General features: G+C 49.5%; 1 protein-coding gene across 1 annotated transcript; it reads right to left on the reverse strand.

The window, feature by feature from the left end:
* Window positions 1–1,012: 1,012 nt before the first annotated feature.
* LOC140455151 (nuclear factor 7, brain-like) lies at window positions 1,013–15,627 on the reverse strand. The gene is made up of 6 exons (XM_072549848.1): window positions 15,159–15,627; window positions 11,657–11,752; window positions 8,374–8,601; window positions 6,775–6,797; window positions 5,257–5,372; window positions 1,013–1,806 (listed from the first exon to the last, which is right to left on the reverse strand). The coding sequence occupies exons 1-6, from the start codon at window positions 15,558–15,560 to the stop codon at window positions 1,277–1,279; spliced, it is 1,395 nt and encodes a 464-aa protein (XP_072405949.1). The 5' UTR covers window positions 15,561–15,627; the 3' UTR covers window positions 1,013–1,276.
* Window positions 15,628–19,281: the final 3,654 nt, after the last annotated feature.

Raw genomic sequence — 19,281 nt, forward strand, 5'->3', positions numbered from 1 at the left:
CTGTCTGTACTTGCCCTTTGAAAGAGCTACCAAATTAGTCCCACTACTCTGTTCTTTCTCTGCAATTATCCCTCTTTTATTTCAGCAACTGTGTGTTCAATCACGCCAAAACAGTGCAGGAAAGAAGACGGCCCTTCAGCCCATCATACCAATGCCAGCTGCGCTATCAAAATAGTCCCACTCCCATGATATTTCCTACAGGCTTCCAAATTTTCTAATATATCGAATATATGAATGATCAACCGAGATTTATATATAAAAAAAGGATGTTTTCTGCGATCGGGTCAACCCATCACAATTTCTGAGTGAAGCATACAGAAATGCTTGGATTAACCTGGGGTCATTTTCTCCTTCACCACGCAAGCCAACCAGCTATTGAGCAGGTCTTGGAGACAAGCTACCATGCAAACTGCGGAGTCACTACTGCCGGCTTTCTGACACTCTCAAGGGGTAACATTGACCTATGGGAAGGTCTGTCAAGTGGGTAAAATTGTCCTCAGTGCCGTGGAGGGGAGGGGAGTAGGTGAGAATACCGACCAGAGGAATGGAGTCATTTCCCCCCCCCCAACCCCCACATTGAAGTCGAATGAAATCGATGCAGCAGAGTGACAGATGGGCGGGAGGCAACACCGAATGACCACGTGATGGTCTACCATGGCAGGAGCATGGCGAGTGCTTGTCCCCTGGTCACCTTCCCCACCTTGCGTGGAAAGTTAGCTCCAGAGACTCCCTTCATAAACTCCAAGATTGCGAGCGAGGGAGACGTCAGCTGTGGAGGTTAGCCCACGCTACACTCTGCTCTTCCTCCGCAATTATCCCTCTTTATCTCAGCAACAGTGTGTTCAATCACACCAAAATAGTGCAGGAAAGAAGACGGCCGTTCAGCCCATCTCCCTTCCTGGGATTTCCACCGCAATTGCAATTGTCATGAGGAGCAGCCGAGTGCAGGTTATAGTCAGATCACGCTGCCCCCCCCCACCCCCCACCCACCCAACCTTTTGCTTTAGTCCCACCGTCATCTGTGTGATGGACAAGAGGGAGGCTGCTGGGAGGAAGTGTGGACGGCCAGTACTGGAGTTCAGAGTCGAAAAGTGTGGTGCAGCCGGTCCGTCAGCATCCGAGCAGCAGGAGAGTCGAGGTTTCGAGCATGAGTTCCATCAGGAATGTGGGGGAGGAGGACTTCTTCAAGATAGGCATCCTTGGAAGAGGTTTCACAGTGAGGTTATGATCACTAGGAGAAGGTGAGGACCGCAGGAAGGCTGACCCCTGCCACCTCTCACAGTTGTAAGGAGATGACTCTCAGCGGGTTGGCTTTGCAGCTGGTGCTGAAGTAAGGGTACAGCTTCTCCCGGAAGGTGTCCCTGAAGGTGTAGAGATGGGACATGTCGCCTGTGTCATAAAACGCCACCCAGCCCCCCTCGTAGTCCAGGTAGATTCCCAGCCTCTTGGGTCTGACGGTGGGGGGTAGGTAGGTGGGGGGCGAGCTCAGTGCCTTGTAGCCATCCTGCCACTTCAGCTCCAGGGCCCACACCCCTGCCTGGGGATCCAGCTGCAGCTTCCCGCACCGTGGCACTGACTCCCTCGCCACGCCCAGCACCCAGAAGGTGCAGCTGCCCACGTCCACCTCCCAGTAGTGGCGCCCGCCGGTGTACCCCTGCGATGCCAGGGCACAGCGTCGGTCGCTGAACCTCTGCGGGTAGTAGGGAACTACCTGTGCTGTCTCGCACCGCCTCACGCAGCTCAGGTCGTCGGAGACTCTGAGGCTCGGGTGTGCCGTCGCTGGGTCCAGAGTCACGGTCTCAGGGGCTTTGAGAAAACCAAAGAAAAACAAGAGCGAATAAACACATGAGGTAGGTGTGTGAGAGTGTGTGTGTGTCTGTGTATGTGAGTGTGTGTGTGAGTGTGAGTATGTGTGTGTGTGTGAGAGTGTGTGTGTATATGTGTGTGTGTGTGTATGTATGTGTGTGTGAGTGAGTGAGTGTGTGAGTGTGTGACTGTGAGTGTGTGTGTGTTTATGTGAGTGTGAGTGTGTGTGTATGCGTGTCTGTGTATGTGAGTGTGTGTGTGAGTGTATACGTGAGTGTGAGTGTGTGTATGTGTGTGTGTGTATGTGAGTATGTGTGTGTGTGTGAGTGTGTGTGTGTGAGTGTGAGTGTGTGAGTGTGTGAGTGTGTGAGTGTGTGAGTGTGTGAGAGTGTGTGTGTGTGTGTGAGTGTGTGTGTGTGAGTGTGTGTGTGTGAGTGTGTGTGTGTGAGTGTGTGTGTGTGTATGTGTGTGTGTGTGTGTGTGTGTGTATGTGTGTGTGTGTGTGTGTGTGTATGTGTGTGTATGTGTGTGTGTCTGTGTAAGTGTGTGTGTGTGAGTGTGAGTGTATGTGTGAGTGTGAGTATGTGTGCGTGTGCATGCGAGTGTGCGAGTGTGTGTGTGTGTGTATATGTGTATGTGAGAGTGAGTGTGTGTGTGCGTGTATGTGTGTGTGTGTGTGTGTGTGTGTTTGTATGTGTGTGTGTATGTGTGTATGTGTGTGTGTATGTGTGTGTGTATGTGTGTATGTGTGTGTATGTGTGTGTGTCTGTGTAAGTGTGAGTGTGTGTGAGTGTATGTGTGAGTCTGAGTATGTGTGCGTGTGCATGTGCGTGTGCGAGTGTGCGAGTGTGTATATGTGTATGTGAGAGTGAGTGTGTATGTGAGAGTGAGTGTGTGTGTGTGTGTGTGTGTGTGTGTGTGTGTGTGTGTATACTTATGCGCGAGCGACTGGTTGTGGGCTGTGTGGGCGTGAGCGACAGGGATTCAGGTTTGATTCCAGCCTCGGGCGACTGTCTGGGTGGAGTTTGCACGTTCTCCCCGTGTCTGTGTGGATTTCCTCCGGATGCTCCGGTTTCCTCCCACAGTCCGAAGATGTGCAGGTCAGGGTGAATTGGCCATGCTAAATTGCCCGTAGTGTTAGGTGCATTAGTCAGGGGTAAATGTAGGGGAATGGGCCTAGGTGGGTTACTCTTCGGAGGGTCAGTGTGGACTTGTTGGGCTGAATGGCCTGTTTCCACACTGTAGGGAATCCAATCTAAATAACATGCCAGGATAAACAGTTGCTGCTGGATGTCCTGTCGCAGCCAGAAGGTGTGCACTATCCCAGGACTGACGGAGGCCTTTGTAATGTACACGAAGCACTGGACCCTGCCTCACAGCACCAGGGTCCCAGGTTCAAATCCAGCCTCGGGTGACTGTCAGTGTGGAGTTTGCACATTCTCCCCGTGTCTGCGTGGGTTTCATCCGGGTGATCTGGTTTCCTCCCACAGTCCAAAGATGTGCAGGCCAGGTGAATTGGCCATGTTAAATTGCCCATAGTGTTCGGCGCATTACTCAGAGAGAGGTGGGTCTAGGTGGGTTGCTCTTCGGAGGTTCGGTGTGGACATATTGGGCCGAAGGGCCTGTTTCCACACTGTAGGGAATCTAATCTAATCTAATCACATCAGGCTGTTGCAAACACAAATTTGTGATTTTTGAGAAGAGTTGTAGCTCAGGTTGAGGTTCAGGTTGTAAGTTTGCTCGCTGACCTGGTAGATTTGTTCTCAGATGTTTCGTCACCATGCTCGGTAACATCATCAGTGAGTCCTGCTTTCTATTTGTGAGTCTTGGTCATTTACAAAATACAATGGGAAGGCCTGTAACAAACACTACATCAGGCAGACAGGCAGAAAACTAGCCACCAGGATACACAAACACCAACTAGCCACCAAAAGACCTGACCCACTATCACTAGTATCCTTACACACAGATGAACAGGGACATCAGTTTGACTGGGATAACGCATCCATCCTGGGACAGGCAAAACAGACATATGCACAGGAATTCCTAGAGGCCTGGCATTCAAACCAGAACTCCCTCAATAAACCCATCGATTTGGACCCCGTTTACCAACCTCTGAGGAAAAGAACCGGAAATGATATCACCCAACACAACAGACCAAGACACGCAAATAGAAGGCGGAACACTAACACCAGCGCCTCACCGTAGGCTCACTGATGACGTTACCAAGCATGGTGGCGAAACGTCTGAAAACAAACCTTCCAGCTCAGTGAGCAAACTTAAACCTGAATGTGCACAAATGTATGAACCTGGCTGCTGCAGAGCACAGTCAGAGTTGTTTCTGTGACGGGCCAGTGTCGCACACGCCCATGGTCTGTCCACGTCCTGGGGGTGTGGGGTGGTGGGGAGGGTGGGGAAGGGTGCTGTACTGTGCCTTGGAGAGCCGCTCTGGAATATAAAGCCAGCCTCAACGACGGTTATCACTTCAAAAAAAATAACACCCACCTCACCAAGTCACAGAGTCCCGACAGCCGTGGGATTGGGCCACTTGGCCCATCGAGTCTGCACACCAACCCTCCGAACAGCAACTCAGTCAGACCAGCGGCGCCAATCATTGAGCTGCTGTGCCGCCCTGGGGATTGATGTCCCTTTGGGGAAGATAATCTGTCGCCCTGACCTGGTCTGGCCTACATGTGACTCTCGACCCCCAACCCCTCTGCTTCACACCATCACAGCATCGTTATGATGCTGATGGAGGCCTTTCCTTCCATCGGGCCTGTATTGGCTCTTCCAGCGAGCGTCGCCAGGTGGTGCCAATCTTTGTACTTTCCTCCCCCACAGCCTCACACACTGTTTCTATCTGAAAGTAACACCCAGTGCCTGCTCCTGGCCCCTATCCCTCCTAAGCATGGACTTATCCAGACGCCTTTTGAAATGCTGTAATTGTACCTGAATCCACCGCTTCCTCTGGCAGTTCATTCTCCACTCTGTGTTAAAAAAAAATGCTCCCTCTCATGTCCTTTTTAAATCTTTCTCCTCTCACCTTGAAAATATGCCCCCTAGCCAAAAGGCACCTGCCATTCACCTTATCGCTACCTCTCACGGTGTTAAAATATAAGGTCACCCCCCCCTCAACTTTCTATGCTCTGGTGAAAAAGGTCCCCGCCTATCTGGCCTCTCCTTATAAATTGAACCCACCATTCCTGGGAACATCCTGCTATATCTTTTCTGGACCCTCTCCAATTTAATAAAATCCTTCCTATAGCTCATCACGGATTAGAATTGCTTGACACGGGTGCTAAACGAGTGGCCGTTTACAGTTTCCTATAGAAACAGCTGTGACTCCAGCACCCATTCTCAACGATCCCATTATCAGCTCAGCCCTTTACATTATTCAGTAGCACACGCGATCTGTTTTACCTGAAACAGGTACAGAGGACTTAGCGTTACCTGGATCGATGTTCCTCAGCAAACGCCTCCACGTGATATACTGTACTGGTCCAATGAGCTCAGCCAGATTTAGGTCGACAGAAACTCTGGTGGGTTTCTTGAAGTGATTGTCAGTCCTGTACAGGGAAGGAACCGGCTGTTTATTTCTTGCTGTTGACTATGAGCTGAGTATTTCAATCCACTGCTGACAATTGCCATTGAACGCTGGTGAAATGTATTGAAGTACAGATTCCTACTCGTCATGCCTCCCACTTCCATTTGTAGAAACAATTAAAATCTTGGAACAGATATACAGTCCCTCTCGGGGGCTCAGTGGTTAGCAATGCTGCCTCACAGTGCCAGGGACCCGGGTTCGATTTTACTCTCGGGAGTCTGCACATTCTTCCCTTGTCTGAGTCGGTCGGTCCAGTTTCCTCCCACAGTCCTAAGATGTGCACAGAGTCATAGAGATGTACAGCACGGAAACAGACCCTTCGGTCCAACCCGTCCATGCCGACCAGATATCCCAACCCAATCTAGATCCAACTGCCAGCACCCGGCCCATATCCCTCCAAACCCTTCCTATTCATATACCCATTCAAATGCCTCTTAAATGTTGCAATTGTACCAGCCTCCACCACATCCTCTGGCAGCTCATTCCATACACGTACCACCCTGTGTGTGAAAAAGTTGCCCCTTAGGTCTCTTTTATATCTTTCCCCTCTCACCCTAAATCTATGCCCTCTAGTTCTGGACTCCCCTAGATGGATTGGCCCTGCTAAATTGCCCAGGGTTGTGCAGGCTAAGTGGATTAGCCATGTGAAATGCAGGATGATAGGGTTAGGGTGGGGGTGTGTATCTGGGTGGGGTGCTTTTCAGAGGGTCGGTGTGGACTTGATGGGCTGAATGGCCTGCTTCCACACTGTCGGGATTCGATATCCTGGCTGATTCTCTAACCGCGAGGTCATTTTCCTGCATTATCCCCCCTGTCCTTTTCTGCTTTAATATTGAGATAGGTATAGAATCTTTGCTTTGAATGTATTCAGTGACTGAATCTCGACAGCTCTTTGGAAGGTTCCTAAGATCCACCAGCCTCTGATTGAAGAAATCAGTCTTCACCTCTGTCCTTAAGAGTGCCTTATCTGAAGATTTTGTCCCCTGGCTGTGTACTCCTCACCTCAGTGGGAGGGGACAAGGATAAGGTTCCAATCAAGGAGCTGAACCCTAGTCTCCTGTATACCAAGCATGAATGCTAATGAGACAGTGATAAGGAGCTGGTACTCCATGTTGCTTGTATCCGTGCTATCGATCAAAGCAAGCTATTCTAAGTAACTCCCCGCTCTTCATTTTGGAGACAAGGGATAATGGTTAAAGTATTCTCACCACACGTTTTGAATCACAGTTGAGGGAAATACAAAGCAAGTACGAACCTTAAAGGTCCATACGGAAAGCCACAGATTTCCTGTGAAATTGTACGTCACTGTAGGCTGACTTAATATTACATATCCAAATGCAAAAAGATCATAAGAAATATCATACCTGTCGATGATGTGTTTAGCAGTCTGCAAAAGAAGTGAAATGCAGTCAACAAAACTTGCAAAGTGTTTTGTAGAAGTTTGTAGAAATCTGGTGAACGCCACATCATTGTCTTCCCATTAACATACTGCCTGATACCTGGTGGTGGAGGGTTGGTTTTCGGACTGGAGGCCTGCGACCAACTGTGTTTTGCAGGGATCGGTGCTGGGCCCACTTTCGTTTGTCAGTTACATAAATGATTTGGATGAGAATTTGGGAGGCATGGTTAGTAAGTTAGCAGGACACACCAAGCTTAGTGGTGTAGTGCATAGTGAAGAAGGTGATTGAAGGTTATCGAAGGTTACAAAAGAGATCTTGATCAATTGGGTCAATGGGCTGAAAAATGGCAGGGGGAGTTCAATTTGGATAAACGTGAGATATTGCATTTTGGTAAAACAAACAAGGACAGGACTTGTACAATTACTGGTAGGGCCTTGGGTAGTGAGGGACCAGAGAGACCTAGCTGTTCAAGACTGAAGGCTGGGAGCGTAGGAGGTTGAGGGGTTACCTTATAGGGGTTTATAAAATCATGAGGGGCATAGATAAGGTGAAATTTAGATGGATGTGGGCCAAATGCAGGCAAATTGGGACTAATTTAATTTGGGAAGCGTGGACGAGTTGCACTGCAGGGTCTGTTTCTGTCCTGCATGACTCTATGTGTCAAACATTTCAATAAATGGTCCCAATCTAAATACTGCCCAATGGAGTGCCATGATGTGAGACTCTGGCCATTAGATGACTCTGTATTACCTCGTATCTACCTACAAGGAATACTCGTCAATGGGCAAAACACTGAACGTAAATATGAGTCACTTTGCTCAGTTGGCTGGATGACTGGCTCACAGTACAGAAGGATGCCAATAAAAAATGGGTTCAATTCCCACATTGCCTGAGCTTACAGTGACAAATATCCCCTCACCCAAAGCATGATGATCCTCAGGTTAAGCCATCACCAGTCATCTCGCTAATGAGAGAGCAGCCCCATGGTCTGATAGGACTGGAGCAACTTTCCCTCCACTTCTACACTGGCATCCTCCTATATTTTCTTAATCATTAAATGTAGTGCAGAATATGATCCTGTGGTGTTATTACAAACAATGCACATATTGCAATTAAAGTTAAATCTTTCTTAGACTCTACTATTCTGAAACCTGCCCCAGGATTACTTCAGTAGATAGAACCCCTGAAGAATCACACTGGAGAGGTTAACTCTGTTTCTCTCTCTCTGCAGACGCTACCAGACATGCTGAGTTTCTCCAGCGTGTTTGTCTCTGTGTTCATCACCGAATCGAACGCTTCCTGTTCTTTCTGGAGTAGTTTCATGGTTTAACGCGGATTGTCGTTTCCCTAAGTTTTGTTCTTTGAGGGGGACTGTGGGTGTCGTTGGTGAGACACCATTTATTTCCCAACCCGACCTTGTGAAGGAAGCAGTCAGCTGCATCTCCTGAATTGTCGCATGGTGGCAGCACAGTGGGATGGGATGATACTAACTCTCAACCGTTTACGCTTGAGTTCTGCCGTTCTCCGTTCACCTTGATCTTGCTTCCAAACCTGCCCGCTCACCTTAAGTAATTCCTCCTCTCGCAGTTGCAGCACCTCTTGGATGTCTGTGATGAATTTTCGGATTGCACCACTTTCCTCAGAGTTTCTCTTCATATTGTCCTCTAATTGCACAATCAGCTTCTCCTTCTCTTTAAGCTTCATCATGAATCCCCGTTCTTCGTCTATTAAAAAGCCGTGCAATTTGGTAAACTCTGCCTGGATGTCTTCTCGCAAATCGCCGATTTGTTTCTGTTCAAATACATGGAAACCTTATTTAGGAAGCAGCAGAATTGCAATCTCTTTGACCCGTTGGTTTAAAATTTAAATACAAGTACAGAAGGACAGAGCTGTAAAATATACAGCCTTGATCTTTGGGGCTATTGAGCTGGTCCTACCCCAATCTCCTGATATAAATTTGCCCAAAGTCAGCGTGCAACAAAGTTCCTGATCTATGCTGAGGCAGGAAAAGCTTTTGCCAAGTTGCAGATCGCACCATTTCCTGCACAATTCTCTTCTCACTCTTACCTTCACAAAGACACAAAATTGAGGGCTGACAGGGAGAGCAGCCAGCTCAATTTCCAATGGGATTTGGACCATGCCAGCCCTAGAACAGCCTGAGGTCTTCAATACAGCTGAAAAGACTGTATTGTTCGCACTCTTCAAAGACGCAAGAAAGATGCCAAAGCATTACAGCAATTTATATTGCGGGATATCTGCCATCTTCCATAACAACACCCTACCAATCAGAGTCAACTTCCTGAGCAATCAGTACCCTTTTCTCCTGCAGGATATGTTGTTTTGATGTTTTGGCACTTGTGCATTTGTCCTGAAGAGCTCAACATGTTGGAATCCATTGAAACCTTATACAGCCATTGGCAAAGGAAAAGGAGCTCTCGACACTCAGCACTCGAGTCTGTGCATTTTCACAGAGTATTAGATGTTCAATCTAACTAACTGCTTACACATCATATGGACAATTGCTCCTTACACCTGTCCTTCCCTGAAATGACACTGGATAATACTGGTAGGTTCAACTGTTGGGAATTGCAAGCTGCCATGTTCCAAGGTCCTGATGGGCTTCTTCCTAGGATTAGATGAGAGTAGATTCCCTACAGTGTGGAAACAGGCCCTTCGGCCCAACCAGTCCACACTGACCCGCCAAAGAGTAACCCACCCAGTCCCACTTCCCTCTGACTAATGTACCTAACACTATGGGCAATTTAGCACAGCCAATCCACCTGACCTGCACATCTTTGAACTGTGAGAGGAAACCGGAGCACCTAGAGGAAACTCACACAGAGACGGGGAGAATGTGTAAACTCCACTCAGACAGTCACCCAAGGCTGACTCGAACCTGGAACCCTGATGCTGTGAGGCAACAGTGATAACCACTGAACCACCATGTTGCCTGTTAAAATAAGTGGCTAGTGTGATAGTTGGTGCAATAGTTTTCATTTTCCAAAACTGCCTTGATTCAGGGACAGTCCCATTAGATTAGATTACATTACAGTGTGGAAACAGGCCCTTCGGCCCAACAAGTCCACACCGACCCGCTGAAGCGCAACCCACCCATACCCCTACGTTTACCCCTTACCTAACACTACGGGCAATTTAGCATGGCCAATTCACCTGACCTGCACATCTTTGGACCATGGGAGGAAACCGGAGCACCCGGAGGAAATCCACGCAGACCCGGGGAGAATGTGCAAACTCCGCACAGTCAGTCGCCTGAGGTGGGAATTGAACCCAGGTCTCTGGCGCTGTGACACAGCAGTGCTAACCACTGTGCCACCATGCCACCCAAAACTGTTACAATCCGTCGTTAAAGATGTTCTATCAGGGCCCTTGGATAAGTTGAAGGTAATTGGGCAGGGTCACCATGGTTTTATGAAAGCGAAATTGTGTTCAACCAATCTATTGGAGTCCTTTGAGAAGGTAGTACATGTTATGGATAAAGGTGAACTACTGTAGTTAGTGGTTTCTGATAAGATAAAACATGATTGTGGAAAGTGGTGCAGGGGTAACAAATTAAGATGGATAGAAGACTGGTTGGCTAACAGGAAGGAAAGACTTGGTATAAATAGCTCTTTATCAGATTAGGAAGATGTAATGAGAGGTGTGTCACAGAGATTGGTGTTGTGACCTCTTGTTTACAATTTGTATAAATTACTCAAGAAGAGATGGAAGATCTGGCTGTCATATTTGCAGATGGCACAAAGGTAGTCAGGAAGGTATTCTGTGACAAGGATACAAAGAGATTTCAAAATGTTTATTGATGTGTTAAGTGAATAGGCATAAATTGTGGCAAATGGAGTAGAGTGTGGGAAAATGTGAAATTGCCCATTTTGGCAGGAAGAGTTAAGAGATACATGTTTTCTGATGGTGAGAGATTGCACAGCTGACACGTAGAGGGATCTGGGTGTCCTAGTGCATGAATTGCAAAAAGATTAGTACACAGATCCAGGGAGCAATTCAGAATGATAACAGAATGCTATCGTTTGGGATGAGGGTAATTGAAATCAGAAGTTGGGAAATTACCCTTCGGTTATAGAGGGGATTGGTGAGACCACACCTGGAGAATTGTGCAGAGTATTTGCCATCCTATGGAAGGAAGGATATAAATGCATTGAAGAGAAGGTTTACCTGGAATGGGTGGACCTTTCTTATGACAAAAGATCGGACAGGGCAAGGCTCATATCTGCTGGAGTTTAAAAGCGTAAAAGATTGATTGAAACCGAGATGATCCTGATACAGCAGATAGGGGACACGTGGAAAGGATACTTCCTCTTATGAGAGAATGTAGAACTGGGTGTTACGTGCCAAAAGATAACTATTCACATCGAATTCAAGTCCACACTTTTATGTGAGAGCTTTATTACAGTTCGTCATACTCTATAAAACTCTCACTCCATTGATTGTTAGCTCCCCCTATTAGTGCAACCAGCTCACACCCAAGTAACTCCAGATTAATAAATATCGTCAGCCCCCACTGTCTTAGGTCCCAGACAATCCTATAGACCATATTAACGGGATACTGTAAACATCAGGGGTTGCCCATTTTAATAAGTACCTTTCACTGTGAAGATCATGAGCATTTGAAACTCTCTTCCTGGATACACAGTCCTTGAAGGTAAATAGATTCTTGTTAAACAGGAGGGGGTGAAGGGTTCTCAGGGGTCAGAGGGAATGTGGATCTGAGGTTACAATCAGGCCAGCCATGACCTTATCAAACGGTGGAACAGTCCTGAGGGGCTGAATAGCCTCCCGCTGCTTCTGATTTGAGTGTCTGTACGTAATACCTCACCTTTAGCTTCACCTGATCGGCCGTGTCTTCCCTCTGACGTTTGTAATACTCTTCCAGTTTCGATTCAAGGGATCCTTTCAGTGCCTTCAGTTCCTCCTGCAGCAAAGATGAGCCAAACCACAGTGCGTAATTGCAGAGGCTGCTCTGCACTGTTCATTTCACCGCTAGTTAACAGGCGACTTATCCCCCACTGGACCCCGGATCACCGAGGGCAGTCCGATCTCCCTCTTGCCACACAGCAGTGACTCTCTCTGAGGGATTGGTTTGGATCACCCAATCGTCTGTTATAAATGGGGTGGCACTGTGGCTCAGTGGTTAGCACTGCTGCCTCACAGCGCCAGGGACCCAGGTTCGATTCTGCCCTTGGATGACTGTCTGTGTGGAGTTTGCACATTCTCCCTGTGTCTGCATGGGTTTCCTCCTGCAGTCCAAGGATGTGCAGGTTAGGGTGAATTGGCCGTGCTAAATTGCCCATAGTGTTTATGGGCATTAGTCAGGTGTAAATATAAGGTAGGGGAATGTGTCTGGGTGGGTTACTCTTTGGGGGGGGGGGGGGGGGGTCAGTGTGGACTTGTTGGGCTGAATGGCCTGTTTCCACACTATAGGGAATTGAATGTAATCTTGACTATACCACGGGCTGATATGGAAGGTGGCAACCAAGCTTCACTAGAATTTCTCTTCTGTTTGGAATGGGCTGAGGCCGTTCACTCCTTCTGGCCTAGCCTGCCAATCCATTATACCCTGTCTGACCTCTGGCTCTGCTCCACACCCCTTCCAATAACCACCTCATCCCACTGCCCCCATCCGTACCCCTCACATTTTCCTCCAGCCCCATCCAAAGTTGTTTTCCAAAGGGCGGAGATTCCACTTGCGATGAAGTGCTTCCTCAATTTGGCCCCACTCTGGCCTTCACGGCCTGAATCTTCCGATCCGGCTCGGAATCCCAATTTACGACTCCGAGCAGACGAAAGATTGCCCCATTACCTACAGAGGGAGGGCACAATACCAAGCTCAGAGCCTGACTCCCAATTGAAGGAGTGCAGCCAGGTTGAGGAATCCTCAAAGCCAGCCTTGGAGTGGTTTGGAACTGAAACCAGGTCCCCTATTCCTTCAGGAGGAGCCACAGAGTCCCTCACAGACAGCGACTGAGTTAAGTGCTGAGGGTAAGTGAGGGGCTAGGTTGGAAGAGGGTACAGTGGGTGTTAGGGTTGGAATACAGTTGAGTGCGGGGGTGGGTGGAAGTTGGGCGAGAGTGTAGACTGGGCAAAGTTGTAGAGTGGCTGGAGAGGGTAGAATGGGCGAGGGTGGAGAGTGGGTGAAGGTCCGGAGTGACAGGTAGGTGAGGGTTTGATTTTATTATTGTCACACACACACAAAGATACAGTCAGTAGCATTGTTTTGTGCGCTAACCAGACAACTCATAGCTTTTATAAGCACATCAGGGTAAGAGAACAGAATGCAGAATATAGTGTTACAGCTACAGAGAAGGTGCAGAGAAGGAGCAACTCTAATATATGGGAGGTCTGTCCATTAGTCTGATAACAGCGGGGAAGAAACTGGATTGAATTGTTGGTTTGTGTTTTCAAACTTTTGCCCAAGGGAAGAGAGTATAACCAGGGTGAGAGGCGTCTTTGATTATCATGTCTGCTTTCCTGTGGCAGCAATAAATATAGACGGAGGGTAGACTGGTTTGCGTGATGGACCGGGTTGCATTCCCGACTCTCAGAAATTTCTTGCCGTCTTGGACACAGCAATTTCCACACCAAGTCACGATGCATCCAGAAAGGATGCGTTCCATGATGCATCTATAAAAATGGGTGAGAGTCACTGTGGACGTGTAGAGTGACAGGTGGTTCCATGTGCAGCTCTGGGGTATAGCTGCAGAGGGGTGGGTTTCAGGCTGCACATCCAGGGAGGGATCCATGGCAGAGAAGGTTGGGATCGGGTCAGGGACGGGTCATGGTTCTTGGGGGCTGCTGACAGGGCAGGAGGGAATGGGCCGCCCCTGAGTGGGGGGAGGGGAGAATGGGCAGTGTCTGAGTGGGGGGCGGGGTGGGGGAATGGTCAGCGATTGAGAGGGGAGGAGGAGAGGAGAATGGTCAGGGATTGAGTGAGGGCAGTTTGAATGGATGGAGGTGGAGTGGGGATGGGGGGAATAGTCAGTGAATGAGTGCAGGGGGCTGGGGGGAGGGATTGGTTAGAGATGGAGTGGGAGAGGGAGAATTGTTGGTGACTGAGTTGGAAAAGGAGGAATTGTCAGTGATTGAGTGGAGGGGAATAGTCAATGATTGAGTGGGGAGTGGGGCAATGGGAGGAGGAGGGTGAATAGTCAGTGACTGAGTGGGGGAGAGGGAAATGGTCAGTGTTTAAGGAGGGAGAATGGTCAGTGATTGAGTGGGGGAGAGGAAGGGGGAAATGGTCAGTGATTGAGAGGGGGAGGGGGGGGGAGTGGTCAGTGATTGAGAGGGGGAGGGGGGGGGAGTGGTCAGTGATTGAGAGGGGGAGAGGGGGAGAGGGAGGGGGAATGGTCAGTGATTGAGAGGAGGAGAGGGAGGGGGGAATGGTCAGTGATAGAGAGGAGGAGAGGGAGGGGGGAATGGTCAGTGATTGAGGAGAGGGAGGGGGAATGGTCAGTGATTGTGTGGGAGAGGGAGGGGGAATGGTTAGTGATTGTGTGGAAGAGGGAGGGGGGAATGGTCAGTGATTGAGGAGAGGGAGGGGGAATGGTCAGTGATTGAGTGAGGGAGAGAGAGGGGGGAATGGTCAGTGATTGAGGAGAGGGAGGGGGGAATGGTCAGTGATTGAGTGAGGGAGAGAGAGGGGGGAATGGTCAGTGATTGTGTGGAAGAGGGAGGGGGGAATGGTCAGTGATTGTGTGGAAGAGGGAGGGGGGAATGGTCAGTGATTGAGAGGAGGAGAGGGAGGGGGGAATGGTCAGTGATTGTGTGGGAGAGGGAGGGGGGAATGGTCAGTGATTGAGAGGAGGAGAGGGAGGGGGGAATGGTCAGTGATTGAGGAGAGGGAGAGAGAGGGGCAGGGCGAATGGTCAGTGACTGTGCGGGGGTGGCGAGGCAGGGGGAATGCCTAGTTACTGAGTGGGGAGCAGTCAGTGACTGAGGTGGGGGAGTGGGGAGCAGTCAGTGACTGAGGTGGGGGAGTGGGGAGCAGTCAGTGACTGGGGGGGGGGGGGGGTCATGGTCATTGAGTGAGCGAGGAGCCTCGGGGAACCGGAGTGTTCCAGTGTGAGTGTCCCTGACCTCCTAGGGGAGGTGAATCCCGCAACATCTCTCCCCCTGCTCAGCCCCCACCCCCTCTCCCCTTCCCACCCTAACCTAGCCAGCCCACACACCCCCTCCCTCAATCCTTGCGGCCAATGCAATGGCAAGTGAGTGAGGCCGAGGGAGAGGTGTGCCCTGAGCCCGAGTATTTGCGCCGGGGGGGCGGGGGCGGGGGGGTATTTTGCAAAAGTTTGCAAAATTTGCAAAGATGTGGGAGGGCTGACCTTACAGATGGCAGAGGCGTCTTCCAACCGCAGGAAGGTGTGATCCCGGTAGTCCCGGGAGGTGCTGCAGATCGCCCTGTGGTCCTCCCGGCGGAACATGCTGGTGCTCTGGTCGTGCTTGGAGCAGCGGCCGCTCGTCCCGTTCCCGCTCCTATCCCGGCTGGCGCTCAGCTCCTGGATGCTCTCCGCCAGGCTGCAGAGCAGCCGGTTGGCGCGGGGCTCGGCGCCTCCCCCGGGCAGAGTCTCGCCGCACAGGGGGCACCTCGCCAGTCCGCTCGCCTTCAGGCAGCCCCGGCACAGGTTGTGGCCGCACTGCAACATCACCGGGTCCCGGTAGAAGCCCCCGCAGCACGGGCAGGTCACTTGAGACCTCACCTTCTCCAGGCCGTCCGCACCCGCCATCCCTCCCCAGCTCCCTGCACCCAGGCACCAGCTGGAGGGAGGTGTCCCAGCCGCAAGGGGAGTGTCCTGGGAGTCCACCCAGGACACTGGAGGCTACACCCTCCAGATAACATCAGCTGACACAGCACCTTGCAGAAGGCCAATGGCACCTGGGTCTACAAAGCCAGAGGATCCCCAGGGGTAGGACGTGAAGGGGGAGGGGGTGGGATTGGGGAGCTGAGAGATAAGTGGGAGGGGGTTGGAAGGGTGTGGGGCTGGAGGGAAGGTAGCTAGGCCCCTGCAGGTAGGGCAAAACCTGCACCCACACCTCCCCGTCCAAGGCCCCTGTGAGAAACAAAGCCCACTCACTTCAATAATTTCAGTCCGAGACAAGATCTGAATCAAGTGTCATTTATTTAACACTTGCAAGTGGGTGCGATGTCCCGTGTCTAAAAGGCAGAAGACATACACACCCCAGGTTCAATTCATACATAATATTTATATGATTTAATGTCCATTGTTTTACACTGCTCCCTCCCCTGCTTACATCATCCACTTCCCTAAGACCGGCCCCCATTACCCCTGTTTGCCTCTTGCCTTATCCGGCCTTGTCTGTGATAAAATGCTTATTTCTGGTCTCACAAGGCTGTTTGACCTTACCCTGCTATAGGTCATTGTTAGGCATATCCCTTCTTCATCATTATCTACCCCCTTCATCTGTGCCTTTCCCGAGGCCGTTCTGATCCCTATGACCCTTTTAATTGGGGTTTGTTCCTGTGTTTTCATAAAAGTGGGAAGCAGATGTTTATATCTACTGTTTGTACAGGCGTATCTAGCTTAACTTCATCCTCTCACAACATCTTATCTATTTGCCCACCGTGCCTACTATTGTTCATTGGCACATTTCATTCTGACATACAATTTTAGCTAATACAAAAACAATTCTACATTTCCTCTACATCGTTTCCATTCTTGTTGACTCAGCTCTTGACTAAAACAATTACCCACTGGTGTGAGTTCACCTCCTTTGTAAAATGGAATTGCAGAAGTAACACTAATCCACCTATATCCCACAGCCCCAAAGGATCCTTCCGCGTCGGACAGAGGTTTACCTGTGTCATCAGCTGCGTCCGTTGCGGTCTCCTCTACATCGGGGGGAGACAGGACGCCAACTTGCGGATCGTTTCAGAGAACATCTCCAGGGCACGCGCACCCCGACCAACCCCACCGCACCGTGGCCGGACACTTTAACTCCCCCCACTCCGCCAAAGACATGCAGGGTCCTCCACTGCCAAACCCTAACCACCCGACACCTGGAGGAAGAATGCCTCATCTTCCATCTTGGGACCCTCCAACCACCTGGGATCAACGTGGATTTCACCAGTTTCCTCATTTCCCCTCCCCCACCTTACCCCAGTCCCAACCTCCCAACTCAACGCTACCCTCTTGTCCCTCTTCCTTCCCACCTATATGCTCCGCCCTCCTCTCCGACCTATCACTTTCACCCCTACATTCATCTACCTATTGCATTCCCGGCTACCTTCCCCCAGCCCCACCCCACCTCCGATTTCTCTCTCAGCCCCATTGCCCCCACAAGCCTCATTCCTGATGAAGGGCTTATGCCCGAAACGTTGATTCTCCTGCTCCTCAGATGCTGCCTGACCTTGCTGTGCTTTTCCAGCACCAAACACTTCGACCCTGATCTCCAGCATCTGCAGACCTCACTTTTTTTCTAGTTGACTGAGACCACATCTGGAGGAGCGAGTTATCGTTTTAAGGACTAATGGGATCGAAGGGTGTGGGGAGAAAGTGAGAACAGAGTTCGATGATCAACCAGGATCACATTAAATGGTGGAGCAGGCTCAATGAAGTTGTGGTCTATTCCTGCTTCTGTGTTTCTATAATGATTTGATTTGTCAGTGTATGGCTGGATCCACACACCCACTCACTATTTCATCCTTTTTTTATTTTGGCTACATATATTCACGTATACAAGACCCAGTTACTTGTAGGTAATGTGCCTTTCCTCAATGAGAAAAAGTGTAATGTCGGGAGCAACGTTTCTTCAGTCAGGGTTCTGCCTGGTCTGATTTTTAATCAACCAACTAAGATTGATAGCTAACTGCCCCTCTTGAATCCCCTACAGTCTCACCATAATCCAAACAGCACCCTGTTCTCATGCTGCATATAAATTCCCATTATTTTCTTGCAACCTAGTCCTGATGAAACATGAAACGCTTTAACTTTTTTGAACAATGTTTATCCTTTCAGTTTATTCATCCACTTAACAAAACCAAATAGTTGGATCATTGGGTGTATTATTAATCATATCCCTCAGGACAGGCTGTCTGCAAACACAATGAAGATCAATGGCTGATATTATCCAATTTGGAATTACTTTCAGATTTGGGCAGGTATGGTAAGTGAACACCTGCTGGGGTCTCATCACTGTTCCCTGGTCAAGGGAGCATGAGTGGAGAGTTCATATCTTCAAATTAGACCATAAAGGGAATTGGGACACACTGATCACACAGAGCACTGGAATGTGGAAACACTCTCTGGAAGGTCAGAGGGTGATTGGTGCTTTCAACAATGTGATGGACTTGTGTTTAAAAGCTCTGCAAAGAAATGTGGTGTTACAATTTGAGACACCAAGCCAGCCGCGACTTGCCTGTGTTGCAGAAGATCTTGAGGCTTGTATCATCCTGTGTTGTGAAATGTGTAAAATGAAGAATGAGGTGCCCTGATGGGTTATGTCTCTCAATGTTCCCTCTTTTTATGTTCAAATGCATTGACATTGCACATACCCTTCCCCACCGACCCGAATGCACTCAGTGCTGTAACTCTTTCTGATTAAGACTCACTAAGAGGTCAGAGAATTATGAAAGATTGCTGCACGCAGTTAATTGCAGTGAGTTCACGACCTTTGATCGATGAGGCCCAAGATGCTTATCTGGAATTTTCCTTGGCTTTCCTCCATTTTGTGTCTGGGAGCTTGCTCAGTAGTTTATCCAGGCAAATGTTCGACATCTCTGTTGCTGATATTGTAGCCACATTCCTGGCCTCAGCTGACAGAACAATCAATGAGGTGGGCCTCATTCTCTAACCTCCCAGTCTCTGCCTTGTCTCAGAGACACCGTCCATCATCCAGATTGCCAAACCATAGCTTATGCCATGAGCTTGGCTCAGGGCAGCATGGGAATCATAGAATTCCTACAGTGAAGCAGGCTATTCAGCCCATTGAGTCAACACTGACCCTCCGAAAAGCATCCCACCCAACCCTTATAACTCCGCATTTCCCGTGGCTAACCTACCTAGCCTGCACATCCGTGAACACTATGGGCAGTTTAGCATGGTGAACCCACCAATCTGCACATCTTTGGGCTGTGGGAGGAAACCCACACATACAAGGGGAGAATGTGCAAACTCCACACAGAAAGCCACCCAAGGGGTGGAATCGAGCCCAGGCCCTTGGCACTGTGAGGCAGCAGTGCCAACCACTGAGCCATGCATTGGCGAGAAGGTGGGTTACCACGTCTACCACAGTCAGGACAGGAATTGAACCTCAGACTTTTGACGTTATGCTGACTGCAGGCTAGCTGCTGAGCCATTTGAAACATCCAAATCTCCTTCAATTGATTAAAAATCCTCTTTGGAAGCTTCCCCCTCTGCCAGCCAAATTGTCATTGGGATTTTTTCAATTTGTTGGGCCACACTCTCGCCTCTTGAGTCAGAACATTGT

The sequence above is a fragment of the Chiloscyllium punctatum genome, chromosome 30 (genome assembly GCF_047496795.1).
Source record: "Chiloscyllium punctatum isolate Juve2018m chromosome 30, sChiPun1.3, whole genome shotgun sequence".
NCBI classification, from domain to species: domain Eukaryota; kingdom Metazoa; phylum Chordata; class Chondrichthyes; order Orectolobiformes; family Hemiscylliidae; genus Chiloscyllium; species Chiloscyllium punctatum.